The sequence below is a fragment of the Cercospora beticola genome, chromosome 2 (genome assembly GCF_033473495.1).
Source record: "Cercospora beticola chromosome 2, complete sequence".
NCBI classification, from domain to species: domain Eukaryota; kingdom Fungi; phylum Ascomycota; class Dothideomycetes; order Mycosphaerellales; family Mycosphaerellaceae; genus Cercospora; species Cercospora beticola.
In genome coordinates this window covers 5,044,925-5,061,245 of record NC_088936.1, presented here as the reverse complement: position 1 = coordinate 5,061,245, position 16,321 = coordinate 5,044,925, and the positions used below count along the sequence as shown (strand labels likewise).

Here is a 16,321-nt window from a genome sequence, read left to right as displayed (position 1 = left end):
GATTGAAACGCAGTGCTCGGCGTTGCGCCATCACAGGCGCCCTTTCAAGTCTTCACTTGGGCATCGGCAAAGATTACAAGCCGAGCTGGCACGCTGGAAGTTGCGAAGTAGATGTTGATCCAAGTGTTCATTACGCAGGTGGTCCTCGCTGAAAGTTCCTCCTGGGCAACTCGCGAACGGCGGTCAGCTGACATTACGCGAGCAAACTAGAGCCCAGACAACCTGCTTGGTGCTACGGGCTGTAAAGCTAAATGTTAATTTATCTCTTACCACCGGACATGTTTCTCAAGACGTTTTAGCACGTTTCTGTGTTAAAGCTGAAGCATCGGCATGCTCACAGCATGCTGTACAGCAAACAAAGTTCTACCAGCAACACAAACAATATTACTTGGCCGCTTGGCAGATCGTCGTGCATCGAGTCAATAGAGGTTTAGTCGCAGGATCATGCACTCTAATAGACGCCCGCCTCGAAGCATGTTGTGCTGTGCCGCAAACATTACCTGGACTCCGTTCGCACTCTTCAACTTGCTCTGCTTCAACGTTATAAGTGAGCAAGCAAGGCCATGACCACAGGGAAGATGCACCCCAAACTTCTATCCTTCACGCTCCTGCTCCTGCAGTCCCACTTTGCATTCGCACAGTCACAAGCTCTCAGCTTAACCTTTTCTCTAGACAATCTCAGTACATGCGCAAGCCCCTCGAATGTCACCGACCAACAAGGTTTCACGGTCTCCATCTCTGGCATTCCGCTCGTCAACCACTGCTTCGACTTCTCTGAAATCACGGCGAGCCCGAACTCCTCTGGCATCATAAACCAAACAGATCGTCTACCCGACAACATCAGATACCCAGATCTGGAACCCTTCTATTACAACCTCACCAATCAAGACGTATTTGACCCAGCAGCTAACTACTCCAACATCTTCTACGAACAACTCGTGCTGGCGGCCGGAGCCGGCGAGACTGATGTCCGCGACAACACAGCCGCTCGGCGTGTGACATTCTTCTCCGGGCCAAATTGTACACATTTGTTCAATCCTGAGAAGCGACGCGATGAGGATTGGTTTAGAATTTCTTGTGTCAGCCCGCAGGAAGGACAGTGTAACAGGGCGAGTATTGGGATCAAGAGTTTTACTGTTGCGAATGCGCTGGACCGGTTCAATGGCGGAGGCGAAGAGGAGTGTAATGCGTTTGCGTTGTTTGGAGCGGCGGGAAGATTGGATGGGAGTGCTTGGAGGGCTGTAGTGGGAGTGATCACGACGGTGGCGTGGGTTCTGGTATGAGCTAATGCGGAGAGGGAGGATGATTTACATGACTGTAATGAAGCACCCCTATTCGACTACATAGAGCTACTGTGGCTTGCGACGCTACCGCTTGTGCGTCTCGAATTCGATGCAACGCTTCCGTGTTCAGGCCCAAGCGCCCGCTTAGCTTTCGCAGCCCGATCCCAGAGGCTATCGGCAACCATCACGTCGCCGCGTGCAACTAACCTCCAAAACCCATGTTTCGCAAAGAGCAACGTGGCCGGGATCTTGCGAGCAATTGCTCGTTCCTGAGCGTGTGCTTGAGCGTTCCCGGGTCATCATGCAAAACCTCTGCCTCGAAGCAGTTTGTCGGTGTCCCTGATGGCAATTTGACTTCGCGCAAGATTGTAAGCGCCTATTTCACCATCTGCCACTCTTCTTGACTCGGAACAACTTGAGAAGGCATATGAATTGTGATATGATCATTCACCCTCACAAGCTCGTACTCTGTGAATCCTCGCAACGCCTCTTCGAGAGTGGCTCTTGGCTGGTTATATCCCCATGGGATGCTAGATCCATAACACTTGCCGGGTTGATGCAGTGAAGCAATAACGTCTCTGAGTGTGATTCCCATGTCAGATCCGATAGCATGTTCGATTCGACCAACTGAAGAACCCTGGGATCTTGTTTGGTCTCGCCTCCAACTCACAGTCCATGTTTGATTGACTTTGACAAACTTGCACGGCGGGTCTGTGATTGGGGCGTCCAGGACCGGGTTGGACTTCAACAGAGCGGCCGGGGTTGTTGAGGGCGTGTTCAGGAAAGCTGCTAAGGTGCGGCCGTTCTTTCCCGCGCTTAGCTTGGCTGTCTCTGCCCCGTTCCCAAGAAGTCGATGATTCATAAATTCGCAGTCATCGACGGGCGTGAGCAGAGGATGAAGCTTCACGGGTTCCAGAACTATCGGAAAGTCTCTTTGGTAGAGAGGCGCTAGGATCTTGCTGAGTGCCATATCATCTGACGCTAAAGAAACTTTTATAGAGTCGATTCCCATCCAGCCGGAGAACGGTTTTTTCTCAAACTTCCATTTCTGCTTCGGAGTCGATGGAAGCAAGAACAGTTTCTCTTTCACCGCTTTCGAGGTATCGACCAGAGCTTTCCACTGGTTGCAGACACGGTAGGCACTGTAGATGGACCGGACAGGGAGCAGAAGAATGATGTTTTCGAGCAGCTCAGCGGTGGTGAACACAGCTTGGCGGACGCTGTCCAGCTTCATCAGTCTCGTCACTCGAGTAGATGCGACAAGGGGTGGCGCTTGTTCAGGAGCTCGAGGAACCTGTGTATGTCAGTCTTGAGCCTGGTGGTGACGCAAACATGCCTGCAGCAACCGACCTTCGTCTTGCGAGGGGCGGTAACTGCGCCTGCGCCCACTGACGCCTTGCGCTTCTTGCTCGGCATGTCGCAGATGCTGTTCAGAGGGGTTGATCTAGATGTTCTTGATGTGGCGAGTCGAGTGATTGTGGGCAAAAATCTGGCGGAATGTGTGAGTCGAGCAAATTGAGCGGGAAGTTGCTGTGCAGTGCAGCTGCTCAACGATTCGTGGCGCGAGCGAAAGTGCCTTCACGGCAATGAGCCGAAACGCCAAGAAGCCATTGCTGTCTGCTGTGCCCTCCTACATGTAATTGCTGTCATCGCCACGTCCGCCACCAACATTGATTGAACCCCCATCAACTCCAGCCCACCCCATTCACGTACCCCTCAGCCACCGCACCGCCGCCGCCTCATTTTAAAGCTATATAACTCCGCTGCAATCCTGCTTACTCATGAAATCGACTCGGTACCACCTTTCAGGATTGGTTTAGGAAAGGTGCCCCAGTCGTAGGTCAGCAAGCACACTGCGAAATGCCGAGTACCAGTGTGTCTTTGGTTCCTTAAAAGATGTCTGACGACTCGCAGGAGAGTCGTCGGGCTATCTTTTTGCTGTTTTGTTGGTGTTCTGGTGGTTCAAGGTTCGAGCCAGGGGTTCGGCTTGGATTTGTTTTGCAGCGCGGCGGCAACTTCGTGCATCGCCAATAGCTGCTCCATTGACATTTCTTCCTGGTCTCAGCTGGTAGCTGTTCTCTGTGAGTTGTGCCACGTCCTTTTGCATCCGTCCGTCCAGTGCGCGCCTTGGACGTTTTGTGCGAAACAAAGTTCCATCGCTGTGGTCTTGAGGTCTGTCTATGTGATGCTCACAGAATTTTGGCATCCTTTTTGGCCGGCCTGTCACCGAAGATGGTCGTGCCTACTCTCACTTCATCGCTTCCAGCAGAGATGGCAGCCTCAAAGTCCTGGCTCATGCCCATGCTCAGCTTCAGCTCATCCTTCTCGATCCCGAGGTCGCCGGCGACTTTGTCTCTTGTATCTCGCAGCGTGACAAAGTCCTCGTTCAATGCATCAGGCGAAGATGCTTCCTGGCTTCTGGCGATTGCGCCAATGGTCATGAGCCCTGCCAACTGCAAACTCGGACACTGTTCCCGCACATGTTTGCAAAGCTCAGTCGCCTCCTTTGGCTCTACACCACTCTTGCTCTCTTCCCCTGAGGTGTTGACCTGCACCAGCACCCGCAACTTTTCCGTCAAAGACTCCTTCTCAGCCAGGGCCTTTCTCCCTTTCTCTAGCTCGTTCGCCTTTTTCGCCGTGTCCACACTGCTCACGCACCACAAGTTCGGCACCTCTGATGCCAGTGGCTTGCATTTGTTCGTCTGCAGACCTCCTATCATGTGCCATCTGATCGACCTCGGAAGCAAGCCCGCCTTTTTCGTCAACTCGTCTGAGTAGTTCTCGCCGAAGTCACACTGCTTCAGAGGTGACTGGTGTAGCGCCAGGATATCAGTGGCAGGTTTCAACTTCGAGACGGCGATCACCCTGACCTACAGTCCATGTCAGTTATGCACATGCAGTCTCTTTTTCTACACATACTGCGCGACTCCCTCGAACAGCATCGACACGCTTCACGACCTGTTCGAGGTTTTCCACGAGCACCTTGGCCCGCGCGGGATCGACTCGCATCTCTTCCACCGAGTCGGACATGGCACGAATACTCGATGGCCTGTGCAAAGTGCTGTCAATGGACGAAAGCCTGCACTGCTTGGCTTGTGAGTACGCATGAAGTCATCCTCGGGCGAAGTTTGCAGCGAGCCAAGGCCGATCCTGGACGCATCGTGCTTGCCCCGCAACGGAAAATGTGGAGATGGACTGGATCGTCAGGCACGACTTCACCTCCTCATCGACATGATTTTTGAGTCGTCCAAATTTTACAGCACGACATCGAAACGCATGCCCAATGACGGCAGAAAGACTTGCGTGCCATGCTCAATCAATTCATTGCAGTACCCGGGACTTCGCTAAGAAGTCGCTTCTCCAGTCTTGTCAACTGAACGACGTTCTGTACTCAAGATCGGTAGTTGATACCTTGCGGCGCTAGGCAAGACGCGCTAAGCACGGCTGCACGATACGCTTGTCAACATGCAGGCTCTTCGCCCGCAGGCGGGTTGATGGCCACCGAAACATGCTATAATCTCATCGCCACTCCGCGTGGCATCAATGCCGGGAATGCATCCGAACAAGCATGAGAGGGTATCTCAGGAACCATCGAGAGGCGAACGGTGCGAAGGTCTCGCGAAATATGCGGCTAATCGGTACTGCTTCTCGTCTTTTAAGCGAGCTTCAAAAGCATAAAACGAGTCGTAAGTATTGCTCACCATTGTCTCTCATTCTCTTTTCCTTGGACTTCGAGCAATCATTTCGTGTCGGACAGGATGCTGCTCCGAGCACTAAGCACAGTATGCCTTGCTGGGCTTGCCACAGCGAAGTATGATGAGTACATCTTAGCCCCAAGATCACGCACCGTCATCCCCAGATCTGTCTACCAAGTCAACGGAACAGTCGAAGATGCAGAATCGCTTCTCGTCGGTGGCGAGGGAGGTGCGACCTTCACGGACGATTCGACAGTGACCTACGATTTCGGCATCAACATTGGAGGTATCACAACCTTGGTCATTGGCGATGTCGACCCGGACCAATACATCGGCATCACGTATTCCGAAAGCTCGCTTTGGATCACCCGAGAGGGCAGCGATGGAACTGCAGATGCTGGTCTTGATGAGGTTCTATGGTTTCAACCAACGGGTCCGGGCAACTACACTGTTGACCCAAGTCACAACCGAGGTGGTTTCAAGTATCTGAGTCTGATTCACAACACCACTGGCAATTTGGAAGTCGAACAGCTCTCCGTACATTACACGGCAATGCCACATGTGGCTGAAGAGGAGATCGCTCAGTACAGCGGATATTTTCACTCGAACGATGAGCTTGTGAACAGGGTTTGGTATGCTGGAGCATACACGAACCAGCTGTGCACAGTAAGTTGCGATGTTTTTGTATGCCAGAGCAGCAGAAGGTAACAGGATCCAGATTGACCCGAGATATGGCGATGCCTTGCCATTCATTGACGTAATCAACTCAACTCAGAAGGGAGACGAGACGCCGCCAAATCCGTGGTACAGCAACTTTACCATCACCAATGGTACATCTGCTCTCGTCGATGGAGCCAAGCGTGATCGTCTGGTTTGGGCAGGCGATATGGCTATCGCTGTGCCAGCCATCATTGTATCGTACGACGACCTTGTCTCCGTCGCCAATGCACTCGACTCCCTCTTCCAGCGTCAGAATGAGTCTGGTCTGCTTCCGTATGCTGGTGTTCCGTTCCCAGCTAGGATCTCCTTCACCTACCACCTCTACACCCTGATTGGTGTCGCCGACTATTATCTTTATTCTGGCGATCTTGACTATGCTCGAGAGAAATGGCCAGCCTACAAGCGTGCCATTGAATGGTCTCTGTCCAACATCGACTCCACTGGCCTCATGAACGTCACGGCATCCAACGACTGGCTCCGATTCGGCATGGGTGGTCACAACATCGAGGCCAACGCCATCCTCTACTACACCCTTCAACAAAGCATTCTTCTGGCCGAAGCTCTCAACGAGGATGACGCTGTCATCTCCAACTGGAGTAGCACTGCCTCCAGAATCAAGACTGTCGCCAACGAACTCCTCTGGAACGAAGACCTCGGCCTCTTCGTCGACAACGAGACCACCACCCTCGCCCCACAAGACGGCAATTCCTGGGCCGTTGTCTCAAACATCACCCTTTCGGCCGAGCAGAACCAACGCATCAGCGTGTCTCTCCACTCCCGCTGGGGCCCATACGGCGCTCCCGCCCCAGAAGCCGCTGACGCAGTCTCCCCCTTCATCTCCGGCTTCGAACTGCAAACCCACTTCCTGGCCAACAATGCGTCCGCAGCCCTCGATCTGATTCGTCTGCAATGGGGCTTCATGCTCGATGACCCACGCATGACGAACTCCACCTTCATCGAAGGATACTCGCAGACGGGAGAATTGCACTACGCGCCATATACCAATGATCCTCGTGTCTCCCACGCACACGGCTGGGCGACAGGTCCGACATCGTCCTTGACATTCTATGTTGCGGGTATCCATATTTTGACTGCAGGTGGAGAGACGTGGGAGTTGAGTCCTAGATTGGGAGGACTGACTTTTGTGGATGCTGGGTTTGAGACGACTGTGGGTGAGTTTAAGAGTCAGGTTAATGGCAGTGAGAGTGGTGAGGTTCAAGGGTTTAGGTTCAGTACACCGGCGGGCACGACAGGAAGAGTGAGTTTGCCGGGCGTGGAAGGCAGGCTGAGGAGTGCGAATGGGACTTTCGTGAGTCTTTTGGATGGCGAGGCGAGCGATGTGCCAGGTGGTGATTGGGAGCTGGTCCTCGGTGGCGGCAACGCGACTGGTGGTGGTAATGGCACGACCGGTGGTGGTAATGGCACGACCGGTGGTTCGACGCCTGTGCCATACACTGGTGGTGCCTCGATGGGTGCGACTGCTTCCGCTTTGGTGGGAGCTGTGGCTGTCGTGGCTGCCTTCTTGTAGGGCACATCCATTATTTGAGATGATCAATATGAAATAATGAAATAAAAGTCACCCATTGCCTCCAACACTCTGCCCGATCTTGCCTCACAATCGCAATGAGTGAAAGCTTACCCACCTCAGGTCACACAGCGCATTTATGCGTCCCCGAGATCCGTCTATCCCGCGCCACACCATCTGTGTCGGATCTGACCGCGATGTGGCTGACAAGGAAGATGAGATGCCACGTTTGGCTTGGCTTGTGGTGACAAGAAGCCATGAACAATTGTGGTATCGCCGCACTCCCCCGATTTCGGATGTCTCGAAGCCTCTGACGTGATGAAGTGCTTGAATAGGTATATGCGCAGGCGTTCATCGTGAAGTTAGGGCTGGAGGATTGGATGGTGGGACACGTGCTGTTTGAGGAAGCGAGTGTTGTTCCCAGGCGTTGTGAGGAGGTCCATATGAGAGGCAGAAGTGGAAAGCGTGCTTATTGGATGGGGAGAAGTAGCCTGTTAGTTTTGTTGCTTCAAGACAGATGATGAGTAGACCTGATGAGCACCTCCGCCGCCTCGATGATTGTGATGATAAATGAATGTTTCAGACGGGCTGCCACGCGAGTGACACGTTGTTCCCGCGAAAGGCGTTCCTTCCTGCACTACCGTTCATCCCGTCTGCCACGATCTGCCTCGATCGGAATGTGGCGGGAGACAAATGAGATGTTGTTGCAGTCGAGCCAAGAGAAGTTGTACAATGTGAGTGTTGGTGTTGTTGGGCAGCAGCAGCAGCAGCAGCAACACGTCTTGGTCTACAACTGCCTTTTCTCGCGTTCGAGGGCGGGGCTTGGCACTTTCCGCCGCCGGACCCTGCAAGAGTGGACCCGCGCCTTTCCAAAACATGCCGCTTGGAAGTTCTGCTCTGTAAACTTTTGGGAGCGATCTCCACAGCACACCCGCCGACGCTGCTGTGCCCATATGCCAACATGGACGCCGCCGCCCTTCGCACGCGCATTCAGGCCACGCTGACCACGGATGCCGACGTGAGGCGGCAGGCCGAGACGGAGCTGAAGTCGGTGCGTGATATTTCCCACGAGCACCTCACTACTCCCGCACTGGCGGGGAAGCTGTGAGACCAGCACTGGATGAGCTGACTCGGGCGTTCTATCGAACAGGCAGAAGAAACACCGGGCTTCCTCGATGCTCTACTCAATATCCTCGAAGCTGAGCAAGACGCGGGAGTTCGACAGTCCAGTACGTGCGAATACCAGACCATCGAGTCGCGTGATGAGTCGTGGGCAAGATACTGACGCTTCAACGAACAGCCGCCATTTATTTTAAAAACCGCGTCAACAAAGGCTGGTCCAAGCCAGAAGATGCCATCCCCGCGACATCGTCCATTCAGGACGATGAAAAGGCCGCCGTCCGCCAACGACTCGTACCCGTCCTCGCCAAATCCAGCCCCGGCATCCGCCCCCAACTCATAGTTGCTCTACAGAAGATCCTGCACAACGACTTCCCTAAGCAGTGGCCCGACTTCGTCGATATTACCAACAACCTCCTCCACTCCCAAGACGTGTCTTCCGTCTTCGCCGGGCTGCAGTGTCTGCTGGCAATATGCCGCACATACCGATTCAAACTCGGCGACAGCAGAGGCGATTTCGACAAGATTGTCGAGGCCACCTTCCCGCAATTACTGAACATCGGAAATAGCTTGGTCAATGAAGAGAGTCTCGAGGCGGGAGAGATGCTCAGGACAGTGCTCAAGGCCTACAAACACGCCATATATTTCGAGCTTCCACAACAGCTGCGGTCACATCAGGCCATGGTGGACTGGTGCACACTTTTCCTGCGCGTGGTCAGCAAGGAGCCTCCTGCAAACTCGATGATGGAGGATCTGGACGAGCGAGAGATCAATCACTGGTGGAAGTGCAAGAAGTGGGCATACGTCAATCTGAACAGGCTGTTCGTGAGGTACGGAAACCCTGCGAGCTTGCAGAAGGGCAACGGCGAGGACTACTCCGCAGTCGCAAAGAGCTTCATTGCGACTTTTGCGCCAGAAATTCTGAAGGGATACCTTGGCCAGATTGAGCTGTGGGTCAGCAAGAAGGTGTGGCTAAGCAAGCCGTGCTTGTCCTACACCCTCGGATTTTTGGACGAGTGTGTGAAGCCAAAGGCCATGTGGGATCACCTGAAGCCACACATGCCAATTCTGATCGAGCATCTGCTCTTTCCAGTACTGTGCCAAACAGACGAGGACCTGGAGCAGTTTGAGGAGGAGCCCGCGGAATACCTGCACCGCAAGCTCAATTTCTACGAAGAGGTTTCGGCACCGGATGTGGCGGCAACCAACTTCCTCGTCACTCTCACCAAGGCAAGGCGAAAGCAGACATTCGAGGTCCTCTCATTCATCAACAACATTGTCAACAAATACGAGGCCGCACCGGACGACCAGAAGAACCCGCGCGAGAAGGAGGGTGCTTTGCGCATGATCGGGACGCTCGCCAACGTTATCCTGGGCAAGAAGAGCCCTATCGCGGACCAGGTCGAATACTTCTTTGTGCGACACGTCTTCCCGGAGTTCCGCAGTCCTCATGGCTTCCTCAGAGCGCGTGCGTGCGATACCCTTGAGAAGTTTGAGGCTCTCGACTTTAAGGATGCCAACAACCTCTCCATCATCTACCGCAACATCCTGGAGTCCATGGCCGACCCCTGTTTACCTGTCCGTGTCGAGGCTGCGCTCGCACTCCAGCCACTTATCCGACATGACCCTATCAGGATCATGATGCAGCAAAATATTCCACAGATCATGCAACAATTATTGAAGCTCGCTAACGAGGTCGATGTTGATGCGCTTGCAAATGTCATGGAGGACTTTGTCGAGGTTTTCGCTGCGGAGCTCACTCCATTCGCTGTGGCGCTTAGTGAGCAACTCAGGGATACGTATGTCCGGATTGTGCGCGAGCTCATCGAGCGCAACCAGTCCAAGGATGGCGAGGACGGCTACGGCGACTTTCTGGACGACAAGAGCATCACAGCACTTGGTGTCTTGCAGACGATTGGCACACTTATCCTTACTCTGGAGAGCACACCAGACGTTCTGGCTCACCTTGAAACCATACTCATGCCGGTCATCACGATAACATTGGAGCACAAGCTGTATGACTTGTACAACGAGGTGTTCGAGATAATCGACAGCTGCACCTTCGCTGCGAAAGTCATCTCTCCTACGATGTGGCAAGCTTTCGAGCTCATCCACCGAACATTCAAATCTGGCGCTGAGCTCTATCTCGAAGATATGCTGCCTGCGCTCGAGAACTTTGTCAACTACGGCTGGAGACAACTCCTGGAGACACCGCAATACCTCGACGCCATCGTCGACATGATTCGAACTATCTTCAAGGATGACAAGGTCGGAGGAGTGGACAGGATATGCGGCTGCAAGCTCGCTGAGATTCTTATGCTCAACCTCAAGACTGGCATCGACAATTACGTTCCGGAGTTCATCTCGCTCGCTATGGGCGTTCTGACGAATGACGACCTGAAGGTGAAGTCCTACAAGATTCATCTGATGGAGATGGTCATCAATGCCATCTACTACAACCCTCGCCTCGCGCTCACTGTTCTTGAAGCGAATGGCTGGACGAATAAGTTCTTCAGCTTGTGGTTCTCCAGTATCGACAGCTTCACCCGCGTGCATGACAAGAAGCTCTCAATTGGTGCTATCACTGCGCTCCTGTCACTGAGGATGGAGGAGGTGCCACAGAGCGTGCAGCCGGGGTGGCCTAGACTGCTACAAGGTGTTGTGCGACTGTTCCAAACCCTACCTGCTGCCCTCAAGAACCGAGAAGAGGCGCAGAGGGAAGAGGACTTTGGTCTCTCTGGGGATTATGACGACGATGAAGAGGTGAGTTGCATTTCTGTTTCTGCCTTACCTAGCAGTACTGACTATCGCGCAGGAAGAAGAGGAGTGGGAGGGTGAAGATTGGGAAGCCGAGGAGACAGAAGAGACGACCGATGTCAAAGACGAAAGCACTGCCTACCTCGACTTCCTCAGTCAACAAGCGAGCAAGTTCAATGCTGCCGTTGGTGAGGATGAAGGTGATGATGAGCTCGAAGAGGAGAGCCTACTCGAGACACCACTCGACTCGATGGAGCCGTATGGGTTGTTCAAGGCGACGCTTGAGAGTAAGTTTCCACCCCAATTTGTGCAACACAGAAACTTCGTGAAGCGGCATACTGATTACGTGATAGCAATGCACACCGCCCAGCCTCAATTCTATCAGCAACTGTACGGCATGCTTGGGCCAGAGGAGCAAGCAGTGGTCCAATCAGCAATTGAGCAAGCGACCAAGATCCAACAGGCTCAACAGGCATCCGCAGGTGACGCTACGACACCAACTCAGACGAACGGAGCCTAGAAGTGCCCAGTTGATACAACGGCCGAAGGGGCCGCACCCAGTCGACTAAGCCTTTCGCAACATCGAACACAAATCCAAGCACGGAAACAAGACTTCCACACATCGGTGGAAAGACCTGAGCGACTAATGGAAGAGCTCATAAAACTTCGGGCTTCGTTTGAAGCTGCCCGCATGGCGATCAGAATAAGTGGACAGGCCCACCATTGGGAGTGAAGGGCGGCGTGGGGCCCCTTGAGAGTTTGACGATTTGATGGTAAGGCACCTGTGGATGAGGAATGAAGTACGAGGGCACGTCATTCTTGCGAATTGATAATATTTGCATCAACACCAAAAGTAAAAACTCCAAAAACAACCAAGATTTCCAAAAGTGAAATCTGGATGCTTCTTCTTTGCCCGCAGATTCGACTAAGTTGTCCCTGCAATCCGAGATCGAATAAATGAGCTGATTCTTATGCTAGTAGTACTTCTCTAAGAACTCCTCTAATGTCGTGAAATGGAAGTCCGGCAATAGACGATTCCATGTATCCGAAACAGCATAGCCACCCATGTAAACAGAATACATGATTTTCGCATTGAATGTGCGGCTCCAAGACTCTCTAAATTGCTCTGGTATGGCAGCGTGATTGAAATCGGCAGCCCAAGAAGTGGGAAGCCGACCAGCTCGCGCCTGCGCCAATGTTACGTACTCAATGTCGAACTTCTTGCCTGCACAATCATCGAAACTGAGCATCAGCATTTGGCACGTACCGGAGCCGTTTCTTGTCAACTTTACCTCTAAGCCTTTCACCAATCTCAACCAACTCGGGGGCTGACAACATGACTGAATGCATGCCGCCGTCGATAGGCCACTCTCCGGCATAATCCACTGCTTCAGCTGCGACCGCGGCGATGTCGTTCACTGTCGTCAGCCCGAAGCGGCCAGGATTGTCTTCCTTGAGCAAGATTGCGCGACAGTTGAAGAAATCGACTTGCATCCCGAGGTTCGGGAAGTGTTTGCAGGTCTGCTTCGGGTACGCGAGGTAGTCAAGGGCAAGGCCTGGCATGAACCTACAGTACTCGAGGACCTACAACATTGGAGACTTTGGTCAGCCGCATGGACAACGTTTCTGGATGATTGTGAGGCCTACCTTCCTTTCAGCATTGATCTCCTCGAGATATGCTGCGATGGCTGCCTTTCCCGCATACCACGGAGTTCCTGTCGATGACGCCCTACAAGATTTCATAACGTCAGAACCGTCTCGTCTGTTCTGTCCCAAAGGACGATGAACTCGCTGCAAAAGAACATGGTAGACCAACCCTACCCACTCGCTAGGTGCAAATCGTTTGACCTTGGCTTCCACACACGCATCAATCAGGTTCTTTTGCGCAACATTGCCCGGGTCCTTTCCCGTGATAATGAAAGAAAAGACAGTTTCAACACCTCGCAATGCATCAACGATCTGACTTTTCTGGTTATACTCCAGTTGAATCGCTTGTACGCCGTCCGGTACAGTCACTTGCGTCGGATCCTAAAGCATAGCCCTGTCAGAGTGGAACGAAGGGCAGACCATGCGTGGAATACGTTACCTGTCGTGTCAGAACGATAATTTGGTGTTTGCCTTTGGCGAGTAGAGCATCGATGACTTCACGACCAAGACCGCCTGTGCCTCCTGCGATGGCGACCTTGACCATAGTTATTTCAAGACTCGATGAGTTTTGCCCAATTGTGTCTCGTCACCGCTTGGGGAGATGTAGCCTCCGGCGAATATAGCAGCGTCTTCCGACATACTCCAGTCCAGCTGACAAAGTGTGCACATGGCTCCTAGGGCTGTGCATGGGTAGGGCGAGGGGTCTGGCCTCGCGCTGACAAGGGCTATATCGTGGTACGTTTGGTCCTGCAGGATATCCCTGCTTGATGGAAAATCAAGAGACTGTGCTAGTTTTAAAGAACACGAGGGCAAATTCTAGGCCTTTCTAGCCGCGAAATGGACAATCATAGTCCATGGCGTAGCGCTGCAGTGATCTGAATACGAGAAAACATAGAGACACAATAACTAATCAAAAGCATCATCAATGTCTTCAATGTCTGTTCCGTGCCGCGCGAATCCATCTCAACGATGAGCAACGCCGTGCTGCAATTACAAAGCGATACATGATTTCCATTTCGAAAGTTTGATTTCGAGCCCCACTAGGTATAAGCAGGGGAAGTTGACTCAGAGCAGTAATGGAATCGGAAGTCTTAGTCTACGATTGGGCTCAAAGCAACGATCCAAATCTCCTTTGTTGCCGCTGCAGAGTACGGCGCTGAGTGATATCTTGGCGGGCTTCCAGGTTCTTCGTCGACTCGCCAACTCAGAAGCTGCGCAGTGGTACTGCAGCAGTCGACTTTGGCTTGGCTTAGAAAGTCTTCTTCCATACTAGACGGAAAGAAGTGCCGTTCCAAAGAAAGCTGCAGACAGGGGCATGTGTCATGTAATCAAGTTAGTAAGCCGGGTTTCAGGTGCTCGAGCTATTCCTCGCTCGCGTCGAGTCTACACCGTACTTCGTCTGGAGTGTCTTGCGCAAGGGCAGAGTGCGCACAATGAAGCAAAGCAGGAACCCTGCGCCAGCAAAAGCGAGCGCACCTTGCCAGACCCTCAAAAGGCTCGAGACGAAAACGTCCTTGGCCACAGCAAGCGCCTGTGGGCTCTCCCGCAAAGAGTCCATGAAAGCTTTGGTCGCGCTTGAATACGCTTGTCCATGCGATAGCGCCTGTTTCAATGAAGTGTCGGAGATGCTATCCGCCAGGGATTCGACGCGATCTTCGAAAATCGCAGCCGCGATGGCGACACCCCACATGTAACCGAAATTGCGTGTAGATGTGGTAAATCCCACCGCTGCAGCAACATCATCTTCTGTAAGGCTCGCTAGAGCGGCTGGAAGACAGCTCGTAAGAAGGACGCCGAATCCAAGCGCGAAGGGAACCTGGAAGCCAAGCAGATAACTGACTGGAGAACTCGCGTCCAGAAGAAGAAGCAAGCCGAATCCGATCATCAGTAGTGCAAAGCCTGCAAAGTGGAAGAACCGGTATTGACCTGTTTTTGCAACAAGCACCCCTGCTAAGATGCCAGCAGGAGCCGTCAAGATACTTGTTGGAAGGGCCAATACAGCGGCTCGCATTGGTGACACCGCTAGAACTCCTTGGCTGTAGACACCCAAAAAGTAGATGAGCCAGTACAGCAGCATGGCCTGCAGGAAAGTCAGAGCGAAGATAGTGGCCGATGTGCGATTTGCAAAGATTCGGAGAGGCATCAAAGCATCATTCCGGCTCCTGTTCGCTGCCTCGAACACGACAAATCCGGCGATGCCGAGGGAACCAAGCAGTAAGGGGAGCAGGACGCGCCAGGACGACCATTCATATCGACTATCAGCCCAGCTTATCGCCAGGAGCACGGAGGTCGTCGATCCGGTGAAGAGAATCCCGCCATACCAGTCAATACAAGCCAAGCGTTGCCGTACCGTGCCTTGGGATGGATGCTTGACTCGAAGGTATTTGACTGCAATCGCAATTGCAATGGCGGATGCTGGGAGATTGATCCAGAACATCCATCTCCAGGAAACATGCTGGGTGAACGCACCCCCAACTGAAGGTCCGATCACAGTCGCTACCTACTCGCAAGAGTCAGCAGGAATTGGCAAGGCAAAACAGTGTCACATACTGTCCACGCTACATTGATAAAGCCGTTGTACAGGCCACGCTCTCTGACCGGCACTATGTCGCACATGATCAAGGAAGACATGGTGAGTATGCCACCGCTTCCTATGCCCTGGATTGCACGCCCGAGTATCAGAACCGCGGTGGATGGCGCAGCACCGCAGAAAGCACTCCCGATAGCGAACAGCGTTATTGAGGTAATCATCACGAATCGCCGACCGAATAGATTGGAAATGTGTGCGCAGATGAGACTTGTGACGGTGCACGCCAACAAGAAGGCATTCACTGCCCAAACATACAAGTCTCGGGAATGCAGCGCAGATGCAATCGTTGGCAAAGCAGGTGATAGTATGGATGTGTCCAGAGCGCTCAAGAAGGACGAGAGACTGATCGAGAAGATGATCATCCAGAACCGAGTGTCTTTCGGCGGCGCGTTGTCGTGTTCTGGAACAGATGAGGAAGCATCCCGTGTGATGTCCAGCTCCAAAGTCTGATGCTCGACATTTAATTTGCTTGCTCTGGGCCATATTGCCATCCTTCGTATGGTCGGCGCGAAGTTGAGAAATGCTGTCGAACGGCCTGTTGTTCGCCGTACCACACAGGCTCTTCCGCGGTCGATCTGGCCAAGTGATTGAAGGTCTTCCCGATAAATCGACCACGTATTGCTGCACTGGACAACAACCGTCAGTACCATGAGACTTCCACATCTTCATCCACGTTGTCAACCGACGCTACTGGACTCGCCTCGGTCTGTCAGCACCAGAAGGCGCTTACTGTAGTGCAATCAATCAGAGAGAGCACGTCAGTTATTGTTAGGCAGGGCTTTCGTGTACAGAAGAGCATTCGCACCAACTTCGGCGCTATATAGACTCGGATGGCTGGGATGGTCTTCTGCTCCTTAGCGTGTCTGATATCCGGGGAAATCAAGGTAGGCTGTGGGCCCGATTTCGGGAGCCCGAGTTGAGAATAGCAGTTGTGACCGTGCTCAGTCATCATCTCAGCCCTAGTTGATAACTTCACAATTCTGGT

General features: G+C 53.0%; 7 protein-coding genes across 7 annotated transcripts; 3 read left to right on the top strand and 4 right to left on the bottom strand.

The window, feature by feature from the left end:
* Positions 1-578: 578 nt before the first annotated feature.
* RHO25_003932 (uncharacterized protein) lies at positions 579-1,283 on the top strand (the record flags this gene model as incomplete). The annotated part of the gene is made up of 1 exon (XM_065602474.1): positions 579-1,283. The coding sequence occupies one exon, from the start codon at positions 579-581 to the stop codon at positions 1,281-1,283; it is 705 nt and encodes a 234-aa protein (XP_065458546.1).
* Positions 1,284-1,659: 376 nt separating this feature from the next.
* RHO25_003931 (uncharacterized protein) lies at positions 1,660-2,699 on the bottom strand (the record flags this gene model as incomplete). The annotated part of the gene is made up of 2 exons (XM_023599395.1): positions 1,660-2,577; positions 2,634-2,699. 2 exons carry the CDS (start codon positions 2,697-2,699, stop codon positions 1,660-1,662), a joined length of 984 nt encoding a protein of 327 aa, XP_023455676.1.
* Positions 2,700-3,472: 773 nt separating this feature from the next.
* On the bottom strand, positions 3,473-4,313 carry RHO25_003930 (uncharacterized protein; the record flags this gene model as incomplete). Its single annotated transcript, XM_023599394.2, has 2 exons — positions 3,473-4,153; positions 4,203-4,313. 2 exons carry the CDS (start codon positions 4,311-4,313, stop codon positions 3,473-3,475), a joined length of 792 nt encoding a protein of 263 aa, XP_023455675.2.
* Positions 4,314-5,041: 728 nt separating this feature from the next.
* RHO25_003929 (uncharacterized protein) lies at positions 5,042-7,226 on the top strand (the record flags this gene model as incomplete). The annotated part of the gene is made up of 2 exons (XM_023599393.1): positions 5,042-5,644; positions 5,697-7,226. The coding sequence occupies 2 exons, from the start codon at positions 5,042-5,044 to the stop codon at positions 7,224-7,226; spliced, it is 2,133 nt and encodes a 710-aa protein (XP_023455678.1).
* A 958-nt stretch (positions 7,227-8,184) lies between these two features.
* On the top strand, positions 8,185-11,619 carry RHO25_003928 (uncharacterized protein; the record flags this gene model as incomplete). Its single annotated transcript, XM_023599392.1, has 5 exons — positions 8,185-8,274; positions 8,374-8,452; positions 8,524-11,105; positions 11,158-11,386; positions 11,453-11,619. The coding sequence occupies 5 exons, from the start codon at positions 8,185-8,187 to the stop codon at positions 11,617-11,619; spliced, it is 3,147 nt and encodes a 1,048-aa protein (XP_023455677.1).
* Positions 11,620-12,073: 454 nt separating this feature from the next.
* Positions 12,074-13,290, bottom strand: RHO25_003927 (uncharacterized protein; the record flags this gene model as incomplete). Its single annotated transcript, XM_023599391.1, has 5 exons — positions 12,074-12,324; positions 12,392-12,683; positions 12,747-12,828; positions 12,916-13,127; positions 13,186-13,290. The coding sequence occupies 5 exons, from the start codon at positions 13,288-13,290 to the stop codon at positions 12,074-12,076; spliced, it is 942 nt and encodes a 313-aa protein (XP_023455680.1).
* Positions 13,291-14,094: 804 nt separating this feature from the next.
* On the bottom strand, positions 14,095-15,377 carry RHO25_003926 (uncharacterized protein; the record flags this gene model as incomplete). Its single annotated transcript, XM_023599390.2, has 2 exons — positions 14,095-15,246; positions 15,297-15,377. The coding sequence occupies 2 exons, from the start codon at positions 15,375-15,377 to the stop codon at positions 14,095-14,097; spliced, it is 1,233 nt and encodes a 410-aa protein (XP_023455679.2).
* Positions 15,378-16,321: the final 944 nt, after the last annotated feature.